Source organism: Syzygium oleosum, unplaced genomic scaffold, assembly GCF_021117445.2.
Source record: "Syzygium oleosum isolate NSW1041296 unplaced genomic scaffold, Sole_v2.1 Sole_v2.08, whole genome shotgun sequence".
NCBI lineage: Eukaryota > Viridiplantae > Streptophyta > Magnoliopsida > Myrtales > Myrtaceae > Syzygium > Syzygium oleosum.
The window spans coordinates 2,782,217-2,797,877 of record NW_026607492.1 but is presented as its reverse complement, the minus strand read 5'-3'; the positions used below and the strand labels follow the sequence as shown (position 1 = coordinate 2,797,877).

General features: G+C 43.7%; 3 protein-coding genes across 4 annotated transcripts; 1 reads left to right on the top strand and 2 right to left on the bottom strand.

Annotated features, from left to right (window-relative positions):
* Window positions 1-5,906: 5,906 nt before the first annotated feature.
* Window positions 5,907-7,937, bottom strand: LOC115688244 (AAA-ATPase ASD, mitochondrial-like). The gene is made up of 2 exons (XM_030614010.2): window positions 7,377-7,937; window positions 5,907-7,288 (listed from the first exon to the last, which is right to left on the bottom strand). Exons 1-2 carry the CDS (start codon window positions 7,835-7,837, stop codon window positions 6,268-6,270), a joined length of 1,482 nt encoding a protein of 493 aa, XP_030469870.1. The 5' UTR covers window positions 7,838-7,937; the 3' UTR covers window positions 5,907-6,267.
* Window positions 7,938-9,781: 1,844 nt separating this feature from the next.
* LOC115688241 (AAA-ATPase At3g28510-like) lies at window positions 9,782-12,183 on the bottom strand. 2 transcript variants are annotated; one of them, XM_056313712.1, is made up of 2 exons: window positions 11,973-12,183; window positions 9,782-11,629 (listed from the first exon to the last, which is right to left on the bottom strand). In XM_056313712.1, the coding sequence occupies exon 2, from the start codon at window positions 11,545-11,547 to the stop codon at window positions 10,057-10,059; it is 1,491 nt and encodes a 496-aa protein (XP_056169687.1). In that variant the 5' UTR covers window positions 11,548-11,629; window positions 11,973-12,183; the 3' UTR covers window positions 9,782-10,056. The 2 variants fall into 2 exon arrangements, with proteins under 2 accessions (XP_056169687.1, XP_030469868.1); XM_030614008.2 differs by having other exon boundaries at window positions 9,782-11,571.
* Window positions 12,184-13,598: 1,415 nt separating this feature from the next.
* Window positions 13,599-15,418, top strand: LOC115688226 (AAA-ATPase At3g28580-like). Its single transcript, XM_030613989.2, has one exon. It carries the CDS (start codon window positions 13,712-13,714, stop codon window positions 15,278-15,280), a length of 1,569 nt encoding a protein of 522 aa, XP_030469849.1. The 5' UTR covers window positions 13,599-13,711; the 3' UTR covers window positions 15,281-15,418.
* Window positions 15,419-15,661: the final 243 nt, after the last annotated feature.

The window sequence follows — 15,661 nt, the reverse complement described above, 5'->3', positions numbered from 1 at the left end:
CACTTAGTAGAAATTGGTGAAAGGGTTATTTGGGCTATTCATGATGGGAAGATGACTGAAAGATGTAGCAAGAGGTTTATGGCAAGGAAGGATAAGGAACCATCCGTTAAGGTTGCATATGTTTAGAATCAGTCGACGCCGAGATCTTTTTTGGCACCTCCTCAGAAACCGTCACGCAGAATAGAGGGCCAAGGAGTTATGGTCATAACAAGACAACTCCTAGGCAATTCACTCTTATTCCCATAACATTGTCATAATTATTGCCAATGTTGATCGCCAGACATATGATTGCTAAAAAGACCCCATGCAAAAAATCCTTCTCCTTATGCTGGTTTTGACCCTTTCAAGACTTGTGAATATCACATGGAGAAAGGGAACACACTACTGATGATTGCCGGATCCTTAAGAACAAGGTCCAAAACCTCATAGACAAGGGGTTGGTCTCGTTCAAGAATGCCCAACCAAATGTGCAACAAAACCGTCTCCCTAACTGTTTCGCCGGAAATGCTTCCGTGACGAAATATAATTCACCGAAAATCGTTTTTCGGTTCTTAATGAGAGGAGACCGGCTTCTGTGACTAATTCCGAACAGGAGATATCCAGATGTGAACAAAGAGCTTGTTTGTTTTGATCAGCAACACAGGTATCGTACTGTGACGAAATTTGGCTAATAAAACTTCGAATTTTATAGATAGTTCAAACAAATCCGTCCAGCTACTGACTGGCGGCATCCAAACTTCGTCGATGTAACATTACAAAGCTATTGGGCTTAAAACGTAGATAACTACAGCTATGAAAACTAAAAGTGCAATACTAGAAAGTAAAAATAATTGAAAGACAGCGTTTTGATGTGTATTCGGGAGGGGGGGGGGGTTTGGCTGTCAGACATTATTTATACTGTGAGTCTGATAACCGCCTTCTGATACCATGTTCAATAACCACCGTTGATCTCATCTTCACCGTTCATCTAATGACATCTGTCTATCAACTGCCATCAATCTTATCGTCTCGACACCTGTCCGTCCCAAGGTAATAACCGTCATCAAGCTCTTTCCGTCTTGAAAACTGTCCTTCCCGAGGTAATAACCGTCATCGAACTCTTTCCATCTTGACACATGTCCTCCTTGAGGCAATAACCATCATCAAACTCTTTCCATCTTGACACCTGTCATTCTCGAGACAATAACCGTCATCGAGCTCTTTCCATCTTGACACCGTCCTCCCCAAGGTAATAACCATCATCGAGCTCTTTCCCTCTTGACACCTGTCCTTCCTCCTTTTCTCGTTGACAGCTTTGATGACTTGGGTTTCATATGGTAATTTTCATCGACAACTTTCGGTACGAGAACTTAAGCGGCACTTGCTTCCTCTACGGTTCAAGCTTTTCAATTTCAAATCTTAAATTTCCCGCCGAGATATTCCATTGCTTGCCATCTGTTTGCTTACGTGAGCAATTTTCTATGGGCTACATCATCCCTTGAAGTCCTTTACAAGTTTATTTCTATTTATTTTTGTTATCAACAACTTAATTAATTATAGTTGTCAACACTGACCATGCTAATCAAGCGGATTGAGTTGGGATACTACCCACATGGAGAAGAACTATCATTGAGTGAAAAGAGGAAATGATTGAGAATATGGATAAATTGGGTGTAATTCCGAGTGTTAAAAACGAATGAGCTATTGAAGGTATTGCTCAAATGCTTGAGAAGAAACCATGTTCGTGACCAAGCTGAGCCACTTGGAAGCAAATCCACTAACCTTTCGGAGTAGGGATTACTATGTCTAGTTTTATGTTTTCATGTTTCCAATCCCCTGCGTGGGAACTACCTTTCCTTGTTTCATGAACTTTGTTAGTAAAGTCTATGTTCTCCCTTCGGATCTCGAGCCATTGGTATGAGACGGTATATGTTGTAATGCGGCCTTATCTTTAATGTTAATGCATGTGTTTTGTTTTGAAGGTGTATTATAAGCATCCCAAACTAGCCCTGTGATGATCTTTGAGGACTGGGTTTCTATACGATGTTTTAAAATTTGCGAAAAATAACATGTAGGGGTATCCCAAACTAGCTCCATGATAATCTTTGAGGATTGAACCTCTACACGATTTTTCTTCGAAAAAAGGTGGGTTTGGAACATTCTAGTCCAATGATATGAGGACTAAACTTCTCAAATGTTTCTTCCTAAAATCGTTCAAAAATGAAGTTTTTGAACAAATTATTCCAATGATATGAAGACTAATTCCTAGGTATCCTTTCACAATTTGATTCCAATGAAAAAGATTATTCCACATGCATCGCATTTGTTATTAATATGTTGCTAAGCATTCGCATTACATCACAAGCAATAAGGATTAGCGTGGCTCAGAATTGCAATTCAAATGTCCCAGCGGTGATTAATCATGCATGACATTTAGTTATTTGCATCATGCATCATACGCATATGAGTTCCTTATGCAGATAAAATGAGGCAAAGCCACAGTATATTGAAAACCATGGATGGAGCGTTCAACTATAGGGGCAATGCCCTCCTCCCCGTTAATAAAGTATGATAAGATGAAATCATCCGATGTGGCACAGAAAGGTGTATCATTCCTAAGTCAGTTCAATTAAGTGTGGTAATGACATGTTCCGTTTCTTACAGATAAAGGAGTGCGTTTGACCGTAGAAACAATACCTCTCACCAACAGAATATGATGGAATTGAATCATTCGCTTCAGTGTAAAAATGATGTATATCGTTCCTTAATAATTCTTAATGAGAATAGAAATAATCATTTTCATCGTTTTCCTTGCGGATAATAAATGGGACAAGACGCCCAAAAGGCAACGTCCCATATAGATATACGTCGCACGATTGCATTGGTAGCACAAGAGCCAAATAAGTGAAGGAAGCATAATGGTGTAGCTGCACCAAAGAAAAGAGAAAAAATGATGGGTAATGTTATGTCGTTCCTAATTTTTCATCTTCAAGGACTCAATTACTGACATATCCTTTTTCATCTTTACAAGGTTACCGAGTCATCATGCTACAGGTAAGTATTCTTCTCCCTAAAAATAAATGGAAATCAAAATGAAGAATTTTCATTATAAAGAAAAACCTTTAGCTTTTCTCTCAAAATGAACATAAAAATGGACATGTCAAGAAGAAACAAACTTTTCACAAAAAATTTGAATATCTTCTTCATCTGAAAATTGTCTTACCTCTCAGCAGATCATTCATCTTAAATCAAAATTCTCCGTGGAGATTAGTCTACTCAATTGATCTCAATAAAATGAAAGGAAAATGTTAATCGTGCCAAGTGAGAAACACCTAGATTGAGGAAAGGCAAATCATTCCTCAACACGTCGTCTAAACACTTCGAGAGTTGAGTGAAAAAAGAAAAACACGTATTGTTTAAAGACGAGGGATTCATTCAAAGTGGTACATGGATCGAGATGACAAGGGGCATTTCTTTCCTCTATTTAAAACACTATCAGACCATAGTTGGCCCCTTTGATGCTTTTTAATGTGGAGAATTTTTACAAAATACTCCTGTCAAGAACCACCCCCGTATTGGTTAAAATCATTTGGTGAAAAGAAGAGAAAAATTTCATTACCTTCACTCTGAGCTCCCTTTGACACGCACGATATGAAGACTCGAGGTTTGTCGTCAAAATTAAGGTATCATTCGTTATCTTTGAAATGAATCACTCTGAGCTCCCTTTCAAAGAGGATTAGTTTTTGACACCCGAATTTTCGGATTGATATCCAAGGAAATTTTGTTAATTATGAAAGATTGCAAATAATTGAATCGACTCAGTTAAACCGGGATTGACCCGGCTGGCCCGTTAGAACTAGACCTAATCCGGCCCAAAACCGCGCCTCTCTCTTTGGCCGAAATTCCCATGCCACATGCCATTAATCAAAATCCTTGCTATACACAATATTCAACCCTCTATCTCTTGAGATTGTGACAAGCGATGATCGCACAAAAATCCTAAAGACAAACCCCTCACTTTTTTCCTCTCATCTCTTCCGTAGGCGAAAAAAAAAAGAAAGCAGCAGTAAAAACAAAAAGGTGGCTCTTTTAGTTTGAAAGGGGGACGGACGTCCATGAAAAAAGGACCGATCTTGGCCGAACTCTCTTAGTCATGGGGTCGAAGACTAAGAGAGTCCCTCTCCCTCGACCACCTTCGTCGCCGCCACTTCCCAGCCGCCGGGACCATCTCCACAGCTCCCAAACAGAGAGGCCCTGTTTTCGGTCGTCTTGTTCTCCTCTGTCCAAGAGCTCGGCTTTCTCGTTCGAACCTCTGTATATCCAATCCTGAAGTTCGGGAAGCTCGTGTCGTTCCTCAACAACAACCATAGAAACTCTGGTTTCACCTAAAACCACCCTTGCCGAGCAGATCCGAGAGTCCCTGTTTTGGCGTTTTTCACAGACAAGACTCTGTTTTGTGTCTGAATATCTCAAAGTAACGAGACGTTTGCTTAAAGCTTGTTCAGCGTTTGCGGTTTCAATCCTCAACGATAACAGAAGTGTCACTCACTGATTCAGTCGTCCATGGCGACTTCGCCTTAGCTTATTGACCAGGTAACGCTTCTCCCATTCTCTCCCCTGCTTTGAGGTTGAGCTGTGTTAACACTACTTGGGTAAATAACTGGGAATCTGAGTCTCTCCTGGATGATTTGAGATGATATTGTGGTCCTAGCGTTGTTTTGGGTAAAGAAATTTTTCTTCGGTTCCATAGCTAGGCTCAACATTTGAGGTGCCCGTGAACCGTTCGATGATATGCATAGAGGAAGTCATAAAATAGTTCCTGGAATTGCTAGAACTGAGACGCTTTTGATATGTTTCATTAGCCATCAGAGGCAGTTTTGATGCATAATGAAGTCATCTATAAATTCCCTGAATCCGCATGAGGGCTTTGTTTGTTTCTTGGTTGTTAGATTAGTTTTGGGCTCTACTTGGTGTAATTAGGTTTGGGATAAGTCTGGTCCATTAAGGTTGGGTTTCATTTACTTCTAGAGGAATTGAGCTTAATTCTCTGAGTTGAGCTCAATTCGATCTTTAATTGAAACATCCTAATATCATATATGGACCGGGCCCAAGGGCCTAGCCCGAGTCCCTATTTTCGGAATTAAAAATTTTAATTTTTTTAAAAAATCGAAATTTAAAAGAAAAATCAGAAAATAGCTTTTATATGAGTCTTCATTAGGTTGTTAGATATTCAGCATTAATTTTATTTTAGTTTCATTTATTCAGTGCCTTTAATTTAATGATGTTAGCGAGTACCATGATATGAGTTCAGTTTTGATGAATTGATCTTCTAGGTAGGAAGTTGGACTCAATTTGAACTTAACTTACGGGGGTTGCTATCTTGAGGTTTAATAACAATGCCATGTGTATTCTATACTTGGTGCTTTATTGAGTTTACTTTTCTGTACTTTACTTTTTTCGCACTGATTGTAATTGTCTACTTTTCATGAATTGCATACTCATGCATGGATATCATTTAGTGGCATAAGTTAATAAAATGGACAAAAATTGCATGAATCATTTAGGTAACAAATGAATGAAGTTAGGGTACCAAAATGATATTAATTAGACAATTAGTGTAATCAAGTCCCCAACCCTAAATCCTCTAATTGCGTAGGAAGTGAGGTATGCTCCTCTACCTTGGTTTCTAGCTGATCTTTGATAGGCTAGTGGCGGCTCCTGGTTACGTTGAACTTCATAGATAGATCTTTTTCAGTTATAGACTTCAACGTCGAGCGAGGTAAGTGTTTGGGAGAACCCGCACATTAAAGGCTGTTCGTCCCTAGCTTGACATTACCTATAAACCCGTCAGTCCCCCGACATGCTCGTCGGGAGGGCCGCGACAATGTCGAGCAGAAACAGATGAGATTCACAGCCAATAATGTCCAGTAAAAACAGATGCGATTCATAGCCGAAGTAGACTGGTTATATAGTCATGGCCCCTAATCTCTACATTTGATTCGACAGCTCTAGGAATGTAATATACATATACGAGGCAGGTGTTCCGTTCGACATTCCAAAAGCTTTTCTGAACAATTGAGTTGGGGCATAGTACAAGAACAAATTCTCACTAGCCTCTGAACTAGAGCTCAAGGCTCGCAACCTGGCTAAGACTGGCTGGCTCTTCTTATTGGACAAGAAAGTAGAACTGGAAGGAAATGCAAAGGAAAATCAGATCAATTGTTGGTAAATCAGCTGCTTCCTCTGATTTTGCTTATTCGCTCTCCATCGACCCCAAAACACAAACACTCATTCTTTTGTTTCCACCTTCACTTCCTCTATGCTCTCTTCACCCTTCAACTCCGCTTCCTTCGCTCTCGCCTCGCCCTCCTCCTTCGCCTTCTCGAGCGCCCCGATCAGGCTCTCCAAGCAAACCTCGGCATTCTTGGAAGCGCTCTTGGGCATCAGGTGCTCAGCCACGTCGGCAGGCGTCAGGTCGACCTCGTTCATTAGCTTCCCAATATGGTCGAACAGGTGGTGGTCATCGATGCCCAGGTAGTTCTTGGCCAGGACCTTGAACGCCTTGGACCTGCAATACGACAGCTCCACGTGCTTGTCCATCCGGCCCTTCCTTATCAGCGCCGGGTCAAGCTTCTCGATGTGGTTTGTCGTGAAGACGAGCAGCCTCTCTCCGCCGCACGATGACCACAGGCCGTCGATGAAGTTCAGGAGCCCCGAGAGCGTGACCCTGCTGGCCTTCTCGCCTTCCTCATCTTTTGCCGACCGCTTCCCCGGGTCTCTGACCTCGCCTTCCTTGTCCTCCTCCACTTTCTCCTTCTTCTTCCTCTGGCCCGTCAGGTCCAGCGAGCAATCGATGTCCTCAATCACGATGATCGATTTGCTTGACGTCTCAATCAGGAGCCTCCTCAGCGACGTGTTGTCCTTCACCGCAGTGAGCTCGAGGTCGTAGATATCATAATTCAGGAGGTTAGCCATCGCGGCGATCATTGTCGACTTGCCGGTCCCAGGTGGGCCGAACAGCAAGTACCCACGCTTCCAGGCTCTGCCGATCCGCACATAGAACTCCTCATTCTTGCTGAAGGTGATGAGGTCGTCAATGATATCTTGCTTCTCGTCGGGGTCCATAGCGAGGGTGTTGAAAGTCGCCGGGTGCTCGAACACGACATGGGTCCAGTACCAGCCGTTGTTCGTGTAGAGCTTCCGCTGCCGGTTCTGGAACCTGATTTCCTTGCCCTGTTTCAGGACGTGGCTCAGGTATGGCCCGAGCATGAGGTCCCTGTGCGTCTTGTGGAAGGTCAGCTTGTAATACCTTCATGATATAGCCAACCAAATTGTTAGAGGAGAGACACCCACAACAAATGCAAACCCAAGCAAAATGGAGTGAATGTAACTAGTACCCGCTTTCAGTGTCCACAGAGGTGTGGAAAGAGACCGCCTGCGTCTTCGATCCTCTCTTGCCAGAAGCCCACCAGAGCTTAACGCCGTTGTACTCATCGGAGACCTCCTCGTGGTCGTCCATGCTTATCACCAGGGACTGGTTGTTCTTGACCAGGTCGGCCTTGAGCCGCTTGGCCTGCGTGGCAGAGCGCGAGCTGAGGTAGTTCTGGATGGCCGAGTAGGCCTCGCTGCGCATGAGCCGCTCCCCCGTGTACTCGTTGAAGGTGATCTGGATGTAGGGGTAAACGTAGCGGAAGAAGCGCTGTGAGTACTTCTCGAAGTAGACCCGGAGGTCGGGCGGCAGGAACTGCTGCAGGATCGCCCATGTGAACATCACGCCCGCGATCAACGATCCCAGGTGAGCGAACATGTTGCCCGCTCCTCCCGAGTTCGTCATCGCGGTTGGTTTTTCGCTCTTCATCTCAACTCTCCGTCACTAGGAGCACAAGCACAAAGTGGAGAGATTATCCGCGAATCGATAGTTGGTGTATTTATAGGAGTAGAAAGAGAAGCGTAAGGGAAGGGATGTGGTTCTACTATTGTGGGACGGGGGTTTTTGCACTGAAGTTGCGAGGACGACCAGAAGTGTGGGGAGGAAGCAAAATGCTCGACGCTTTCCTGGTCCTTTTGATTTAGATTTTTGATTCTCCAATGTCCGAAAGGTACTAGTCTAATGGTTAAGTAAAAGTAGGGACCAAGTTGAATGACAGGTGCTTATACTAAAACTCCAATTCTGGGCGGTCCCCATCACCATGTTGTCTCCTAGTCGCTAGTGATATCCCATCATCCACGTCTGGGGAAGGATGCTTCCTGTGGTGTTTCCGGTTGAGCATGTCTGTTGAAATTCTCGCTGGTGCTGAACCAAAAGGAGACGGCTTCCACGGAGTCGCTGTCCGTGTTGACTGTGAGGTCGGAGTCGCGCCCGTGTTCACGGAAAATGACGCTGTGATTTGGATGTGAAATTACTCACAACCATTTCGGTGTCTGATCATGGAACTCGATCTCTTTGGTCGAATCGCTATCTCGCCGGGCCACCGGCCTATTGGTAACTTGGAGTCTAGAAAGAAAATTGCTAACAAAGAAAGTAAAGATTCAGAAAGACTATGGCATGATCAGAATTCTGTAGAGCAAACTACCTGTTCAAATTAGAGAAGTATCTTGTAAATCAGTAACAGCGTCCTAATAAAGTCGAATTCGACAAAATAGATTTGACATCGTTAAAAGTGTCCTACTAGCGAGCCGCGTTGACACAACTGTCAAGTAAACCCAAATCTCCAAAACCCGTGCGGTTTTTCCGAAATCAATGTCGAAACCAATCTAACCCTTGCTGCTATCTACAAATGACAGTTTTGAGGCTTAAAGGTTCGGGATTTTTTGGGAAAGTGATGATCCCGGTTCCGCGATTAGCTTAATCCACTCATGCCCTTCGTATGCTAGAAATAAGTCGAGCGATCCCACAAAACTGGCGTCTGAAATTAAAGAAAACGCATTTACATGTGCGCAAATGGAGCAGCTTAGTGTCTCGGTTTTGATCTAGACGAGCCAACACTCCCAAAAAGGCATGGCAAACGGAAATCTCCCAAAACAGAATGAACGGAGGGCCATCAAAACCAATTACGCCACCTGCTGTGACTCGACATGCGTTGTCCTAGGTGCTCTAAAATCAATTATTTACCAACTTTTTTCGTTCTTTTTCTACAGCGGGAAGAGCAATCCCACCACGCCTCTTTCAAAAAGGACAAAGACCACACCAACAAGTCAGCTAGCGGTATAATTCTATTACAGCAATCCAGAGTTGGTGTCTTAGCCTCATTGCGTATGCTCCAACCAATTCGTATTTAAAATTGCAGATCAGCATCAGCAAGCATATCTTGATGCACGAGAATGTATGACGCCGAGAGGTTGATGTCATGCAGCTGACAAGGCCAAGAAGACGAGCAATCCCATTCCGTCTCTTTCTCAAAGGACAAAGACCAAAGCATCAAGTCGGTGCGCATGCTTTCAAATGCTTGGACTGCTTAGTCTTCTTTCTTCCTAAACAAATGAGGATAATAAGCCCTGCACTCTGAACATATAATATCATCGTTACTGTTTTTCCAATATGTCCATACTTGCATGATCCACACCCTGCCTGATCTGCGCATATCCATTTAACCATCTTGATTGTTAATTAATTCCTAATCTTTCCTATGTGCCCAAAATCAGTATCAACTGCTTAATAATCTGTCACCTATTTGTTCGGGACAAAAGAAAGTAAGAAACCAATGGATCATGAACCAAAATCTGGCCTGAGTACTACTTAAGCAAGGGAAAGTCGCAGGACTGATGAGATTACTTTACTAAGCCTAACTTTCGACAGAAGAAAGAAGCTAACCAGAAATTTTACTACTTGCAAGAGTTTAAAGGCATAATCCAAATTGCAAAGTAACAAGAGGAAAAAGTTCATCTGGACCACTAAACATTCCCCCCATTTAAGCCTATCCTTGAAGTTCTGCTTTTCGTAATCTTAAATCTAAAACTCGAAGACAACAAGAACGTATCTACCACTCCAATTTGTTAGCTGCTTTCAGTTTGATCCCATCCACTTTGCATGGCCAGTCTTTCTGTACTTCGGCATCCACTCGACCAATATGACACCCTTCATCCTTTCTTCTTAAGCAGAGATCCCACCCATTTTTTACTCTCCCTCCACCATTTTGACCTCTTCTCTTGCCTTTCCCTTTCAACTTTGGCCTGTGCTTCTTCCTCGGCGTTCTTCTTCGCTTTTTCCTTCACTGCTTCGAGTGCTTGTATCAAGTTCCTCAAGCAAACCTCCACATCCTCATCGTCGGACTTGGGCATCAAGTTCTCTGCAACATCCGCAGGAGTCATATTGGTATTGTCGAACAACCCACCAATTGTTTTATACAGAGGATGATCATCGATGTTCAGATAATTTCTTGCAAGAACCTTGAATGCTTCATAGCAGCAATATGACATCTCTATGTGCTTATCCATCCGTCCTCTCCTTATAAGAGCAGGATCGAGCTTGTCCAAATGATTGGTGGTAAATACAATTATTCTTTCACCCCCACAAGCAGACCAAATTCCATCGATGAAGTTAAGAAGACCAGATAAAGTGACCTCACTGCTTTTTTTCTCTTTTTGGGTCAGCTTCTTCGCTGGGCTCTTATCCTCGCCACCATCGTCGTTTTCATCGTCCCCCTCCTTCTTCCTCTGGCCGGTGAGATCGAGAGAGCAATCAATATCCTCGATCACGATGATAGACTTGCTTGAAATCTCGATCAGAAGCCTCCTCAGCTCCGTGTTATTTTTGACTGCCGTGAGCTCCAAATCATACACATCATATTTCAGGAAATTGGCCATAGCAGCGACCATGGTGGACTTTCCAGTTCCTGGTGGACCATAGAGCAAATAACCGCGCTTCCAGGCCTTGCCAATTTTGGCATAATATTCTTTTCTCTGGGTGAATTTTGTAAGGTCGTTCATGATTTCTCTCTTCTTGTCTGGATCCATAGCCAACGTTTCAAAAGTTGCTGGGTGCTCAAAAACAACATGGTTCCACATGGAGTAGAGCGGATCATTCGTGTATAGCTTCCGCTGTCGATTTGTAGATGCAATCGCCTTCCCTTCAATCAATACGTGCCTGATGTAAGATTGCATGATTAACTCCCTATTTTTTCGATTGAATGTGAGTGTGTAGTATCTCGGCGGCTCTGTCGCAGCATACATTGAAACTGAGGAACTCTGGGGGGAAACTTTGTTCAAGATCCACCGAACCTTCGCGCCCTTGTATTCATCGGTGACCTCCTCAAAGTCATCCATGCTCAGGACAAGAGATCGGCTGTCTTTGACAGAATCCGCTTTAAGTTTCTTAGCCACGGACGTGACATTCTTTATGAGGTAGTTCTGAATGGCCATGTACGCCTCGCTGCTCTTCATCCTTTGGCCCGTGAACTGAGGGAACGAGATCTGGACGTGGTTGTCGAACAGGCTCATCCATTTGTGGATATATCGGTCCACGAAGTCGCGAAGCTGGGAAGGCAAGTACTGCTGGACCATTGCCCGTAGGACGACCAGCCCGCCGATCGTGGACCCGTAGTGCGCAAACATCTCTGCAGGAAACATCATCTCTCTCCAACTTGAAATTTCAACCTGCGAAGCGAGGGTATGTGCAGTGTTTCAGTTTGAGACAGTCAAAGAACGAACAACTCTGTTTTATTGCATATACAAAGGGACAGAAGATGAATTTACACATGTGAGTTTTTCTTCACAACGGCTCAGTACAATGGAGAAGGTATTAATTTGCTGAACAACAACATTCATGGAGAATAGTTTTCATCCCACGATGTCCCAACTCCTACAACCACAGCCATGTCTCCTAAAATTTGTCCTAAACACCAAAAGAGACCAGAACGGTGGTACACACCAAGACCGCAAACAGAATCAGACACTCACTTACAAAAACAAGAACAAAAAAACGAACTGCGAAGCGTACAATAAAACAGATCATCATCATCATCATCATCATTATGTGTCAACGCGACGCGGGTTACCTTCAAACAAAACTTGGGATCGGTCTTTGCTGCAGTCGGACGCGCCACCTGCTCTCAGACTCTCGCTGCTAACGGCGAGTGGCTCCTTTACGGCGGTGGACGCGGGAGGAGGAGGAGGAGGAGGCGGAGGAGAAATAAAGGACAAAGATGCAGAGGAAAGGTGTATGGAACAGAGACTGTGCGGAACAGAGAGAGAGAGAGAGAGAGAGAGAGAGAGAGAGAGAGTATGCTTTGGAGGAGAAGAGAAATGCGCATCGCGCCAGAGAATTTGTAATGGCTATAAAGTCGCTAATGGGAGCTACTATTGGGTGCACTAAATACTATCAATTCATCATGGAAATCGCAGCCATCAAAATTGAAGGTCATACGAACTCAGTCTGTGCTTCACGACTTTTGTTTCTCGCTTGGGTAGGTAACACAGCCTGTTCTCGCTTAGTGTCATCTAAATGGAAAATGACAAAAATGATCCATCATCTTTGACTCAATATAAAATGTGATCCTTGAACTTTAGTCTTATGTGCAATGTGATCTCTGAACTTATAATTTATTTAATGTGATTCCTAAACTTTTAATACATGTTTAAACTAGTCCTCGAACTATACAAAAATATTCAATGTTCTCCTTTCATTAAATTAAGTTCAGGGACAATATTAAACATTTTCATTTATTCCCGAGACTAGTTCGAACATGTATCAAAAGCGACCATATTAAATAAATTAAAAGTTCATGAACCACATTGCATATTGAGCTAAAGTTTAGGGACCGCATTGAAAAAGTTAGAAGTTCAGGGACCACACTATGCATTGGGCATAAGTTTATGGATCACATTAAAAAAGTTAAAAGTTTGGGAATCACATTACACGTTTGGTCAAAATTAAGGGTCCATTTGTGTTATTATCCCACACCTAAACAATAATTTCTGTTTTTTTTCTTTAACGATTAGATGGTGTCAGAACCAGATTTCACGTAACTCGATTAGTCCCACAGGTTACACGGTTGAAAAGTAGAATCGACAAAAATCTTGAAACTAATAAAAGACGAAGATGAACGAGAGCTAATTGATATTTCACACGGTGGGGTTCACACCGTAACCACGAACCGTATAGAAAGAGTATGTTTTTCCGAGCGTTCTCGGAAAACGAAAAGAAAAGTGCGGGCTCGCAAGGTCGCCATCGCCGGTCCTTTCCGAGGTTGCGTCTTCGAATTTTTTTCTCGTGTGAAAGAACGCCACACGAGCTTGCGAAGGCCGGCCTGAAAAGTTGAGCATATTCTACATTCTGTTTTCTTCCTTTAGCGTGCTTTTATGACGACACCTAGTCGATGATGTCACCAGAAGATGCAAATCCATGGCTGTGATGCATCCGATGAGGTCTTTTAAGCAATTAGCAGGGTCATTCATTTGGCAACATGACAAGGGAGTCAATTTCGTTTATCTATTTAGACAATGTCGACACTGATGACCCGCTGTATGGTCCAAACTTACTGGTCCCACTTAGTAGGTAGACTGATGAGGAATCCACGGCCGCGCTCGGTGACTGGCAGCAGTAAGACAAGAAAATTTGGGCCACCTTCAATTTTTCCATGCGCAACTTGCTTCCATCATATAAGTCAATAGAAATGACTCGGAATTCATTCTCTTGCTGCACAAGGAAAATGACGCACAAATAACGACACCAGGAGCTGCAGGAGTTCCTCAAAGTAGAGCAGCGCTCTATTCACAATTCATAGAGAAATTAAACATGTTTATTCCTCGAGACATGTTCGCAAGCTTCGGATCCGCGATCGGCGGTCTGGCGTTCATGTGGGTTATGTTTCCCCGGTGGCAGCAATATATCCCTCCCCAGATCCGCGACTTCCTGAACCGATGCATCAACAAGTTGGTGAACTTGTTCTATCCATACGTTCTGATCGTGTTCCCCGAGTTTGAGGGGGAACGGCTTGTGCGCAGCGAGACCTACATGTTCATCCAAAGCTACCTCAAGGAACATGCCACTTCGCGGGCGAGGAGGCTCAAGGCGGAGACCGTCAAAGGTAGCCAATCTCCAATTCTAAGCATGGGTGATAACGAGGAGGTCACCGAGCTATTCGAGGGGGTTAAGGTCTGGTGGACCTCGAGAATGCATGTCCCCAGGAACCCGTCCCTTTCGCTCTATCCCATGACCGAGGACCGGAGGTATTACCGGCTCTCATTTCACCAGCGACACCGACAGCTGATCACGCAGTCTTATATCAAGCACGTCTTGACGGAAGGAAAGGAGATTGCACATAGAAACCGGCTGCAAAAGCTCTACACTAACAATCCGAGCAAGAACTGGAGCCACGTAGCGTTTGAGCACCCTGCCAATTTCGAGACCTTAGCCATGGACCCGAACAAGAAGCGGGAGATCGTAAATGATCTCAATAAGTTCAGAGAAGGGAAAGAGTACTACGCCAAAATAGGCAAGCCCTGGAAGCGCGGTTATCTGCTCTATGGCCCGCCAGGAACCGGCAAGTCCACCATGATTGCTGCCATGGCTAATTTCTTGAACTACGATGTGTATGATCTCGAGTTGACTGCGGTCAAAGACAACACAAAGCTGAAGAATCTATTAATCGAAACTTCGAGTAAGTCTATTATTGTGATCGAGGACATTGATTGCTCGCTTGATCTGACAGGCAAGAGAAAGAAAAAGGAGAAGGACAACGATGAGGACGACGAGGAGGACGATCCGGCGAAGAAGATGGTCAAAGAAGAGAACAAAGGTAGCAAGGTGACTCTATCTGGTCTTCTCAACTTCATTGACGGTATCTGGTCAGCTTGTGGGGGAGAAAGAATCATCATATTCACAACCAACCATGTGGACAAGCTCGACCCTGCTCTTATAAGGAGAGGAAGGATGGACAAGCGCATAGAGATGTCCTATTGCTGCTTTGAGGCATTCAAGGTTCTTGCGACGAATTATTTGGACATCGAGGATCACCCTCTGTTCGAAACAATCAGCCAACTATTTGCCGAGACCCGTATGACACCTGCTGATGTCGCGGACAACTTGATGCCTAAGTCCGACGACGAAGATGCAGAGACCTGCTTGAGGAACTTGATAGAATCGCTCAAAGCGGTGAAGAAGGAAGCAACGAAGAAAGCCAAAAAAGAATCGCGGGCAAAGGCCAAGGACGGGCAAGAGAAGAAAGTCAATGGTGAGAAAGAGGAAGCGAAAGAGAGTGGAACATCTGCTGAAGAAGTGAAGGAAAATGGTGACATCAGTGGAGGAGCTGCTGCTAAAGAGGTGAGGGAGAATGGACTTGCAGTTGCAGATGTTGAAATTTAGCTGAAAACGGGGCAAATGGAGTAATTGGTGTAAATAGGGAAAATTAAGTAGTCTTCATGGATTTATCTCCCTGTTGTAAGTCAGACATTTGCTGCATCATTTCAAATCAATAAAGAAATAGTGGTTTGACTATCACAATTATGTTCTAACATCTCAACGGGGTTCTAGCTGTCCAAGTACATATCAAACGATAAACATCCCCAACTCAATCAAATAAGAGTTGGTAAAACAAGAACTAAATGTGACTGGATTTGTGAAGAGTTGGCAAATCTCTCAAATTAACATTGCTAAATTGCTATGAAAGTTGATGTTGCGACCCTCTCGAGGGCTAAAATCTCAAAGGGGGCTTGACGAATTACCAAGCAGGCGAATGATCCCTCT